Source organism: Eumetopias jubatus, unplaced genomic scaffold (assembly GCF_037043125.1).
Source record: "Eumetopias jubatus isolate StellerSeaLion01/CBP00866 unplaced genomic scaffold, mEumJub1_p1.0 scaffold_4, whole genome shotgun sequence".
NCBI lineage: Eukaryota > Metazoa > Chordata > Mammalia > Carnivora > Otariidae > Eumetopias > Eumetopias jubatus.
In genome coordinates this window covers 74,194,911-74,207,799 of record NW_028274810.1, presented here as the reverse complement: position 1 = coordinate 74,207,799, position 12,889 = coordinate 74,194,911, and the positions used below count along the sequence as shown (strand labels likewise).

General features: G+C 37.7%; 1 protein-coding gene across 4 annotated transcripts in view; it reads right to left on the bottom strand.

The window, feature by feature from the left end:
* FOXJ3 (forkhead box J3) overlaps nt 1–12,889 on the bottom strand; it is a 139,583-nt gene that overhangs the window by 106,429 nt on the left and 20,265 nt on the right. For all 4 annotated transcript variants that reach the window (XM_028123293.2, XM_028123295.2, XM_028123296.2 and 1 more), the window contains exon 2: nt 11,159–11,219. In XM_028123293.2, coding sequence (XP_027979094.1) covers nt 11,159–11,202 — 44 coding nt within the window. In that variant the 5' untranslated portion in view covers nt 11,203–11,219. The remainder of the gene's footprint in view (nt 1–11,158; nt 11,220–12,889) is intronic.

Sequence of the window (12,889 nt, the reverse complement as noted above, 5' to 3'; positions counted from 1 at the left end):
TGTCATCAAGTAAAGACTGTATTTTGCATTTAGATCTCACGTACTAGAATCTGAGTAGTTGGAAATACTGATGAACACTAGTCCCTTTAACACCAGAACACTCAAAGCCATCTCTGTAGCTGTTATTTAAAAAAAACCACACAGGGGCACCTGGGTGGCTCAGACAGTTAAGCGTCTGACTCTTGATTCTGGCTCAGAGTCCTAGGATTGATCCCCGTATTGGGCTCTGTACTACTGAGCTTTGAGCCTGCTTAGGATTCTCTCTCTCCCTCTCCCTCTGCCCCTCCCCTGCTCATGTGCGCCCTGTGCGTGCACTCGCTCTCTCTTTAAAAATAAAGTTAGGGGCGCCTGGGTGGCTCAGATGGTTAAGCGTCTGCCTTCGGCTCAGGTCATGATCCCAGGGTCCTGGGATCGAGTCCCGCATTGGGCTCCCTGCTCCTTGGGAGCCTGCTTCTCCCTCTGCTTCTCTCTCCCTCTGTCTCTCATGAATAAATAAATAAATAAAATCTTTAAAAAAAAAAAAAGTTAAAAACCCTGGGGCGCCCATGAAGCTTAGTGGGTTAACTGTCTACCTTCGGCTCAGGTCATGATCCCAGGGTTCTGGGATCAAGCGCCATGTCAGGCTCCCTGCTCCGTGGGGAGTCTGCTTCTCCCTCTCCCCCTGCTTGTGCTTTCTCTCTGGCTTGTTCTCTCTCAAATAAATAAATAAAATCCTTAAAAAAAAAAAAAAAAGTTAAAAACCCAGACAAAATCTATTAACACTCCTTATACTTAGTTTAAAATATATGTGTGTGCGTGTGTGTGTGTATATATATACAAAATGTCCATATAATAAAAGTCCTCTGAGTAACACGTATGCACTGGTTCCTCCTATCTCACTGAAGTGTTTATCCTAACCTTTCTACAACCATACTGCTTTAGCTCACTATACATTATACCAGTAGCATGGCGTCAGTGCTGGCAGAGGCTAACCTTGTGGAAGGTAATCCTGTCTTACCTTTTAGGGTTAAGTATGACGCACGGAAAATGCTAAACAGCTTAAACTTCTACATGTGATGTCTAGGATTCAGTTGTCTTCAAAGCGTGGTCCAGACACCCTTTCAGGGAATCTGAAGGGTCAAAACAATTTTCACAATAAGATGTTATCTGCCTTTTCCACTCTCATCCTCTGATAAGTGTACAGTGGAACTTTTCACATGCTATGTGATGGGTGTTATCACATCAGACTCAATGCAGAAGCAGAGATGAGAATCCAGCTGTCTCTATTAAATGTTTTTAAAAAATTTGCAAAAGTTGGGACGCCTGGGTGGCTCAGTTGGTTAAGCATCTGCCTTCAGCTGTGTCTCTGTGAGATAAATAAAATCTTAAAAAAATAAAAATTTAAAAATGTTTCTTAGTCACACTAGCCATATTTTAAAAGTGCTCAATAGCCACACGTGGCTAATGGCTAGCACACTGGATAGCACACATACATTTCCATTGTTGCAGAAAGTTCTGTTGGACAGTGCTGGCTTAGAGCATCCTAAATGTAACTTAATCTTTGATCTAAGATGACCGAATCCCCTAGGGCTTCCATTTCTGAGTATTAGATATTGAAGAGTATCGTTGACTAGTCATTGACTTATTATTAAAAGTTACTTTTGTGACTAAATATTGACTTTGATATATCTAAGCTTTTATGGTGTTCTCACTACTAGACCAGGCATTATTTAAGCATTTTAAAGTATATTAATTAAATCCCTCTAACAGCTCTATAAGCTTGGTACCTCATTTCATAAATGAGGAAAGAGAGATACAAAAGTTAAGCTTAGCTGAAGGACATGCAGTGAATAAAGGGACAGAGCTGGAATTCATATGTAGGCCTTGCTCCAGTGCCCATGCTCTTAATCACGAAGTTCTGCCTCTTGGCTGTCAGTATTCATCATAATTTGAGGTGTTTTCTTAAAATGAGGGATGTCAAAAATATTCCACTTAACTGAGGATACTATAAAAATAATTAGAAAAGGAAAGTATCAATGCAGGAAACAGGAAAAAAGTGATAGAAAACTAGTGATAAAATTGAAAAAAATCTTATGAAAGGCAGCAGCTTTTTATATGGGGGGATGGTAGAGAAATTTGAGTTGTCATGAATTCATATATGTGGGGGAAATAGTATCAGAGGTAATAGGAAATAAAAAGCATCGCTGGGTATATTGCCAAAGTAAAAGAGGAGTTAAACATAAAATCTGTACCTGTCAACAGTGTTTAAGGTATAAAATAATACTGAAAAATAAAGTGTTATGATTTGATTTAGTAAACTTATTTTAGTCAAGCTTTGCTTGGCTGCAAGTAAAGGAAACCAGCACTGGATGTATCAAACAAAACAGAAAAGGGTTTTATTTGTGGAGAATACTGGGGTATTTCACAGAACTGAGGGATAGCTGGATCTCTTGAGGGGATAGAACTCAGGTTCTTAGGAACCAAGGCAGTATACTCTCTTCTCTGTTGCTTTTCTCTGATTGTAATTTATTTCTCCATTTCTACAAACCAGCTTTCTTTACCTTTCTGGCATATGGGCATCCTGTACCTCTCAAGTTTCATAGCTTCTTTATTCAGGAAACCAGCCCAAACCATTTCAGTCCTAATTCTGAATTCCTAAGGAAGAAAATTCAGGCGAACAACTTAGGTCAGGTGTCAGCTCCAGTTCTCATCCTTTAATTTGTTGTAGTACTCACATAGCTCTGGTATAGATAAGACTTTCAGGGCCCTGGGGATGGAGACAACTCTGGGAAAAGGGCACAGTGAGCTAGGCAAAATACTACAGGAAGTGTCTGGTACAAAGCAGCATGTATCCAGTGTTGGGTAAAAAGAGTTAGGATTTCAAGAGAGGATGTTTTTTAGGATTCAGACCCTTTCCTTATAGTCATATGGGTAGTGAATGGGAGACTTGATTCTCACCTTCCTCTTGGAACTGTAGATTTGGAATTGGACTAAGAGTTCCAGTTTTGTTTAGTTTGACAGATACATATTGAATACGTACTCATTATGTGCTTACTAGCATTCAAGATTCTCAGAGAAACAACAAAAGAAAAGGACAGCAGAAAGATTATTTTGCCCTATACTGATGCTTACTTGAGAGCCGGAAGGATAGGTGCTTATGGACAGGTCCCTGTTGAAGGTTATGGTGCTGAATGAAGATTTTAAGCATAGGAACCGCTTTCTTCAAAGTTAACATTCTTTCTACAGTCCCCCTATGTATATTTGGAACTTGGAAAGTGATGTATTAGCTATGTAAAAAAGTACAGTTGGAAGTTATGGAAAGATGAGACTACTTGAATAGGTAGAGTCTGAGAAAAAGATAGTGCTTCTTTATTACAGATAGGCCTCTAGATAATTAAAAAAATAAAACCCCAAGAAGCCCATGCAATGTAATCAGAGGATCACTGGATTGGAAGCCATATAAAATGGGGCTAACCACCCATGCTTTACCTTACAGCACAAATGTAGTTATTTTTGTTATATCAAGATAAAACCTATGGAGTTTAAACTAAATTCATAAAGGAAGATACTACTGGTTTTCAAACAGATTTAAACATTTTAATGGGTATAGAGTGGTATCTCATTGTGATTTTATTTTTTTTTTTCATTTTTTTTTATTGTGATTTTAATTTGTCTTTTCCTGTTGACTAATGATGATGTACATCTTTTCATGTGCTTATTGACTCCTTGTATGTCTTTATTCAAATCTTTTGCACATTTTAAAACTGGCGCCTGGGTGGCTCAGTTGGTTAAGCGACTGCCTTCGGCTCAGGTCATGATCCTGGAGTCCCGGGATCGAGTCCCACATCGGGCTTCCTGCTCAGCAGGGAGTCTGCTTCTCCCTCTGACCCTCTTCCCTCTCGTGCTTTCTATCTCTCATTCTCTCTCTCTCTAATAAATAAATAAAAATCTTCTTTAAAAAAAAAAACTGGGTAGTGTCATCTTACTGCATTGTTAGAGTTCTTTAAATATTCTGGATGCAAGTTTTTTGTTAGAGCAAAAAAGCTTTAAATTTTTTGCTTCCAATTTCTTTTTTCTTTTATGTTTTTCTTTTTGTATCTTAGCTGAGAAATCCTAACTACTCCAGATTGCGCACACACACATATATATTTAAAACAGCTTAAAAAAACACCTTTATTGAGATGTAATTGACATAGTATGATTTGATAAGCCCCCCCATAAAATTACCACAACATATCCATCATTCTCAAAAGTTTCCTGGTGTTGTTGTGTGCCCTCCTGTCACTTTCTGCAAGATATCAACTGATCTGCTTTTCTGCCCCTAAATGCATGTTTGCATTTTCTCAAGTTGTATAGAACTGGAACTGTATAGTATTACCCTTTTATTTGTCCGGCTTCTTTCATTTAGCATAATTACCTTGAGATTCACCGGTGTCACTACATGCATCAATAGTTCATACCTTTTTGTTTCATTGGATATATGTGCAACAACATTTACCTGTTGGTGCATATTTGGATTGTTCTCCAGTTTTAGCTATTATAAGTAAAAATGCTATTTTAAGTATAGCATAGGAAATATAATCAGTAATATTGTAGTAACGTTATTACTGGTGACTGTACTTACTGTATTGAGCACTGAGTAACAGAACTGTGGAATCAATATGTTGTACACCTGAAACTAATATAACATTGTATGTCAACTATACTTCAATAATAATAATAATCATAATAGATCAATTGGCCATATACGGGTGAGTCCATATTTGGACCCTGTTCTGTTGATTTTTATATCTATCCTTTTACTAAAACCACTTGTCTTGGTTATTGTAGTTTTACAGTAAGTCTTGAAATCTGGTAGTCATAAGTACTCTGTTCTCTTCAAGTTGAGAGAAAAATCTGATAATCAAGTATCTGCTTAATGGTGGGTTGAAAGTTGAGGTAAAGAAAAACTCATATTTACAAATTGCCAAGTAAATTTTTAGACGATGGTAAAGAACTTGAGCACATGGGAGGAAATAGGTTGTTCCATTAAGAAAAGATTGTGACGATTTATGGAAGAAGTTGCTGTGCTTGATGAGAAGACAAAGAATAAAGTCTTTGTTAAAGAGAGCAAAGCTGAGAAACTTTGAAGTGTTGATGACAAGAAACAAACAAAAAAAGCCAAAAATGTGGGGTCTTTAGGAGCCGATGGAACAAGCAGGGTAAGTCTCTAGGCAGAGAGACTCCCTTAGGGTCTACTGAGTTTAAGCTGCACAGCTTTTTATAGATTACTAGTAAACGTTCTACCCTAAATAGCACTGGGATTTCTAGGAAGTTAGTCCTTTTCAGACCCTTTCACATCATGGAATGATAATCAGTATTGATGTATTATGTAGGCTGATAATGACTGATGTGCTCTTAGAACAGGTCTGTTCATTTAGATTTTTTTTTTTTAAAGATTTTATTATTTGACAGAGAGACACAGCAAGAGGGGGAACACAGGCAGGGGGAGTGGGAGAGGAAGAAGGCCTCCCGCGGAGCAGGGAGCCCGATGTGGGGCTCCATCCCGGGACTCCGGGATCATGACCTGAGCCGAAGACAAACGCTTAACCAACTGAGCCACCCAGGTGCCCCTTATTTTTATTTTTAATTAATTTAAATAGCCACATGAGGCTAGTGGCTACTATATCAGAGAGTAAAGCTTTACAAGATAAGCCAGAGGTGCACCTGGGTGGCTCAGTTGGTTAAGCGTCTGTCTTCGGCTCAGGTCATGATCCCGGAGTCCCGGGATCGAGCCCCACATCGGGCTCCCTGCTCAGCGGGAAGCCAGCTTCTCCCTCTCCCTCTGCTTGTGCTCTCTGTCAAATAAATAAATAAAATCTTTAAAAAAATCTTAAAAAAAAAAAGCCAGAAAAATTCAAAATGTTTAGAAAAGTTTCTGTAGGGGTGCCTGGGTGGCTCAGATGGTTAAGTGTCTGCCTTCGGCTCAGGTCATGATCCCAGGGTCCTGGGATCGAGCCCCAAATCAGGCTCCTGGCTCAGCAGGGAGCCTACTTCTTCTTTCTCTGCCTCTCCCCCTGCTCCTGCTCCCTCTCTCTCTCTGTATCTCTGTGTCTCAAATGAATAAATAAAATCTTTAAAAAAAAAAAAAAAGTTTCTGTAATTGTCAAAATTAAGAGGGCTTCTCATTACTGTTTAATTGGAATATGCCACACCTACACATGCAAATTGATTCTATCAGTTCCCCCCAAAAGCTTGATAAACATGGTAACAATGAACTATGGCATGATAATGCAAAAGCTATTTTTGCCACTGTGTGGGAGAGACCTAATAGCATAAAATTATGAATATAATAAACATGTAATATTCAATGTCAGCAACATCCTTAGCCTGAAGGCCAGTTGCAAACCTGAACACTACTGGCAGATACTCTAGAATCCAAGAATTTAGAGTGAAGGGGAAATAGAAGTGAGAAAACAAATCCCCATGTTCTTGAGCTGACAGCAAAGGATACAAATCCTCTTTTACTCTAAAAATGATGATCCCTTTTGCTTTCTACTAATGTTAAAGAGAAAAGAGGAAAAAATATGCCAGGTGACTTATGTATATATTTAATACCATGAATCGTAACAGACCAGTGAGGTAAGCATTAACAACCTTATTACAGCAAAATTAGGAAAAGTGAAGTAACTGTCCAAGATCATATGGGTAATATGTGGCAGAGATTTAAAACTGTATCTACCTAATTCTAAGACTACATACCAGAGCTGCCTTAACAATACCAAGCCTGTTACTAGAAACAAAGCAGCAAAAGGTCTTAAAATAAATCCACCCTTCTCTGGTCATTCTAAATAGCAGGGTCATCAATATCAAGAGAAGAGAAATGAGGAAACAGATGGACAGGAAATTCATCTGGGACACTAACGCATGAGCTTCTCTGGTGCTAAAATATCCCTATGTGTTTCCTAGTATATCCTAAACAGACAGACTGGATCAATAATAAAAAGCATCTTTAAGGGAGAAGCATAACAGGGTCACCTGGGTAGCTCAGTCGATTAAAAGGCCAGCTTGATTTTGGCTCAGTCATGATATTAGGGTCGTGGGATAGAGCCCCACTTTGGGCTGTGTTCAGCGGGGAATCTGCTTGAGGATGCCCTCTCCCCCTGCCCTCCCCCAGGTCACGGGCAGGGTGGGGGGAAGAGGGAAGGAGGGTGCACGCACGCTCTCTCTCTAAAATAAATAAATCTCTTTTAAAGGGAGAATCATAACAAAAAGGAAAAAGCAAGTGCAAAAAGGGGTAAAAATAGGAAAAAAAAAGGAAGAAATCTCAGGTAGAAGGCAGTGTCATCAGAAACTACTTATAGTGCTACTGATAACCCCCAGTGTCCCAGGATTTATATACGTGTGAACTGTAAAATCAATCCTCTAATAAATATCAGGCAATGCAGAAATGCAGAAAGGGCCTTGTTTGAACAAGTCTAAAGAAACATCAAATTTTGTTTTGCTTTAATCAAACCAAATTATAAAAACAGCTATTGCTACATGTGAAAAAAGTAGGTTATATACACGTGTGTTTACTTGTCTACATAAAGCAAATGTTCAAGGAAATTTCTACTTTTTTGGTAAGTTTTTGCTCTTACTGAATCTGTACATGGAAATAAAACACAGGTGCATCTCGGGATTCAAATCCATCTTATACAAACTCAGGAACCAAGCAGATTCTGCTAAATTTTTAAGATTCTATTGTTTGGTAGAATCTGCATCAATCATCATCTGAATTCTCACTCTTGTTTTCCAAAACTGAGGAACTGAACAGATGTAGAGGACTCACTATTCACTTATCCAGACTCTTACTATCCAAACTCAGGATATGAATGCAATAGATTCAGATTGCAAGGAATATCTATGAATCTTACATCAATTTTTAATATAAATTCACATGATTTACAAAATTAGGATTTTCTTCTAGCAACATATAAGTACTACTAAAATCACATAAACACTGGATGCAAAACAGATCTGAAAAAACATCTTTTTATACCTACTTAGTAGTTTGTTGGAACAAGTTAAGTCATTGCCTCTCAGCTCCAAATCCCCATCCCTACTTCCCAATCTGCTTAATGATGCTGAAAACTGGGACTCTGCAAACCATATCTGTGCTTTTTGCCAGGTGGTTTCCTATAAGACTCTGCCAAGAGGGAGCATTTAAAGATGGACTGAAACCCTGGAGATGGAAAAAGATACTGGTGCTTTCCTGTCTATTCTTTGGGCTTCATAAGAGCATTACCCCAGCAAAGATTTCTTCATCCCCACAATAGGAGATCCTCCCCATAGTAGTAAGTGAATCCAGTTTATAGTTTTTCCAAGACTTGTGGAACTATCTTCATCATACCCCAGTGAAAGACACAAAGACCAGTCAATACCCATTCCTCAGGGGTCTGGGTCTCAAACCCACGGGACCCCTCTTTTAAGTTCAGACACCAGCACCAGCCATGTAGTGTCTTCTCCTCAAAGGTCTGAGTTTTGGTTCTATAGGACCCTTCCTCCTAAGTCTCTAGGTTTTCCCTTTGGTCTCCAAGCCCTTGGGGTTGGCAGATGCTCCTTAAAGTGTCTCTCTCCATGATACTTAGTTTTATTTTTATCCCTTTTGTTACCTACTTAACAATTTTATACATAGTTAATGATTCTGTTAAAATCTCTGTGTTCAAACAAGTGGTGTGATTTCTGCCCCGACATGATCCTGACTTAAAAAAAAAAGTCTCATTATATAGAATATTATACTGTTACAGTAAGTTTTGCTAAAATTCAATGCTACCTATACTAACAAGCAAAGAAAAACAAAGTGTCAAAAGTAACTTATTTAAATTAAAGAGTATATCTTGCTATCACTACAAAATCTTTTGCAATCATTCTTTTAAAGAAAATATGGGGTGCTTTTTCTAATTCACACATAGTATCTACTGGTATAGAATTACATAATATACAGACATTAACAATGGCTCTCTACCTTTCCAAATTTTCTACAATAAACGTATTACTTTTTAATACATAAAATACAGCAAGTGAAATTTTAAAAATAATTCTAACATATTCAGATTAAATATCCAGTATCATCTACAAAAAACAATACTTGTTTATTAGCCTAAATATTTAAGGATGGAGGGAGGTTTAATCCAATTTACTAACTACTCTTTCCTATCCAACAAATTTTTAAATGTCACATACTTTCATTTCACCCCCACCTTTATTTACACATAAAATGTTCACTCCCACTCTTACCTATGCCTACAAATCCCTACCTGCCTACCCATTTCCTCATTCCCAGCCACATATCCAGTTCTTCTCCACCAACACATATACTTCCTATTTTCAATCTAGCCATTTTCTAGATATACAGATATTATAACACAAGATATAAAGGTAGTACATACAAGAGAGGCATGGCAAACAAGCATTCGTCAGTGGGTTTGAGTTAAGAGTTCGGCTCTATTCCTATTTGGACAGTGCTGTCGGGGAGGCCATTTCTGGTTTGGGGAAGACTACAGGAAAGTAGACTAAAATTTATTGTGGTTTTAAGTAATCCAGGATTCTCCCCCATCACCACCATCAAAAAATAGTCATTCTTTTCTCCTCTTCCTTGTATCAAACTCAATGCCTGCTTCCAGTTACAAAAGGAAAAAAAAATAAATAGGGGACTCCTGGGTGGCTCAGTTGGTTAAGCATTTGCCTTTGGCCCAGGTCATGATCCCAGGGTCTTGGGATCGAGCACCGCATCGGGCTCCCTGCTCAGCGGAGAGCCTGCTTCTCCCTCTCCCTCTGCCTGTTGCTCCCCCCGCTTGTACTCTCTCTGTCAGATAGGTAGAATCTTTAAAAAAAAAAAAAAAAAAAAAAGACAAATGGTTTTCTACCCACACATTTAAGAATATCAACTTTCTGCTTTATAGATGGACCATACAGAATATTACAGAAATGAAAGATGTATATAAGGATACTAAATAACCCAACTCAGACACCAGAGTACTAATTAAATGCTAAATGTATAGCTGTAGGCACAAAAAATTTTGATCCAGAATATTGTTCCTCTAACACATAAGGCAAGTCTCCTGCCTCATCAGTTCCTGGATTCCCTCTGCCAGGAATGCTCACATTCCACATAACCAAAATCGAAGAGTCCATCACTCTTTCAGGTTTTCAAATGTCACCATGTCAGTAAAGCTTTCCTTGGCTAAAATAACACACACCCCTGTATTTCCCATTCCCCTTCTCTATTTTATTTTTCACCTTAGCCCTCATCACTGTCACTAACATACTTCTTGTGCTCGCTTTAGCACCATATATACTAACAGGTATTTCTTGTTTATTAATTGTCCCTTCACCAGAATGTAGCTCCATGATTATAGGATTTTTATCTGTTATGTTCACTGCTATAGTCCTAGCATTTAGAATAGTGCCTGACAACATATTAGGTGCTCAGTATGCTGAATGAATAAATAATACACCTAGCTGCAGCAGTTACATGAGACCAGTAGATACTGTCATCAACACTTCACGTTCTAATCTGAAAGATTTCAATTAACAGATTAGATTTAGGTTATTTTTTCAAACCGTGCTCTGGGAATTGCAACAATCCCTCAGGGGCAATTGTGACGGTAGAATATTAAAGCCTAAGAAGCAAGTAGAAAAGCCCTGTGTGTATCTGTTTTATTCACAGGATTTCACGTAAGATTTAATTTGTAGAAAAGATTTAGCAACTTCAAAAAAATCTAAGACTACTGGGTTGTATACAACTTAGTTCCTACTTTTTAAGCTTTATTTACTGTAAATGAGGATAATCTAGGTATCATGTTTGTATCATCATTTAGAAAGAAATAAAAACTAGCACCGAGTCTTATTTAATCTACAAAAGTAATCAAATTTACTGTGTATTTTCTAATTAAAACATGTAGAAAGCAGAATATTTTTAAAAAGAAAGAAGTATAAAAATTTTGTTATTCCATATACAAGAACATACGTAAATTCACTAAGTGGAAATTAAAATCCAAATCCCATTGCCACTAATAATCCCTGTAGGCAAAAATATCTCCCAACCCAACAAATAGCACTGTCTGACAAACAATATTTTATTACGAACCTCACCTTGAAATTCATGGCGTAACTTTTAAAACGTTACATGTTCAATAAGGAAAAAAAGAGCACTCACCTTAATGAAGTTACAGATGGACAAGCCTGTCCATACAAACCCATCTGGCCACAAAGAGAATCTGAAAAGTAAAGAAGAGTTAGTTAGCAGAAGCTCTGAAGTAAATTAAACTATAAATAAGATTCATTTCTAATTAAAACAATCTGAAAACAAATAGAAGGCTAAAAGATTCACCACTATCTGAACAAATACCTGTATGAATCAAAAATGCTATTAAACAATAAGAGGAATTATACTGAAGAAGACAGACATACCAGGAAGCATAAAAGAAAGAGACACACTATAACTGTAATATCCAAAGGAGGTGAAAACTCTTAAAATTTAACAAATTGTTATGCTTGTTATACAGAGAGTGTGTCCGAGTTATTTCGTGGAATCCTATTGATTCCAGAGAAGTGCCTAAAGGAAACCAAAGAGCTGAGTATGCAGGTTCCCATCCCCACATAATTGTCCCCCATCCCATCAATCAAAGCAGTGTTATCTTTACTGGTTTTATATACCAAAATTCACTAAGACTTCATGTGAAGAATAGTTCCATTGCTTTAAAGAAAGTTAAAAATAGCATTCAAATAAATGGAAGGAGTTTTGAATAAGAAGCTCTAGGTTCAAATTCAACTATGACACCATGAGACCTTGAAGAATTTATGTAACCTCACTGAACCTCAAATTCTTCATCTGTAACTTAGGGATAAATACTGCCTATATAATTTTATTTACTCATCAGGGACAAATTGCAGGTTTGTTATTAGAATTAAATAATTCAATGAACAAATGTAAAATGGTCTATTAGCGCTACTACCTGGCACAAGGTAGTACTCTACAAATAGCATTTAGGTAACAATGTCTACAGGTAACATGAATGAGAGAAGCTGGAACAGCATAAGCATATATATATGCATACACTGCACAAATGGTGAAGATTATGTGCAACTAAAGAAAACATGTTCACAATGAAGGGGATGGATCAGCTGCTAGTCCCAGTTCCAGCCAATTGCTGCTAAGCAGGATTGCAAGCCCAATATTCTAAGAACTAATAGCAAGAATCCAAAATTTTATTTGAAATCTCCTGATTTTTCTTTTCTAAATACCCTGTGGACCAAACAAAAGAGTAGATTCTGTCTATAACCTTTAATCTAGAGGCTGAATTGGGCGCCTGGGTGGCTCAGTCGTTAAGCGTCTGCCTTCGGCTCAGGTCATGATCCCAAGGTCCTGGGATTGAGTCCCACATCCGGCTCCCTGCTCGATGGGAAGCCTGCTTCTCCCACTGCCCCTGCTTGCATTCTATCAAAAAATAAAAATAAAATCTAAAAAAAAAAAACAGATTTAAAAAAAAAATCTAGAGGCTGAACAAATTCCCAACATCTAATTGTTCCTGCATGCACTGGAGAGAGACAAAGCACTTATTTTTTTTTTTTTTTTTTTAAGATTTTATTTATTTGACAGAGAGCAGGACAGCACAGGCAGAGGGAGCGGGAGAGGGAAAAACAAGCGGACCCCTGGGATCATGACCTGAGCCGAGGGCAGACGCTTAACCAACTGAGCTACCCAGGCACCCCGAGACAAGGCACTTCTATTTCTGCTAGAATGACAGAATAGATAGCTTAATCAACATGTCACTGAAAATCACAAACATTGGATAAAATCTTTTAAAATCTTTATAAATTAATAATCCTGAAGGAAAATAACATCCGCTCAAGGCCAAAAACTAAATATAACAGAGGAACTAAAGAA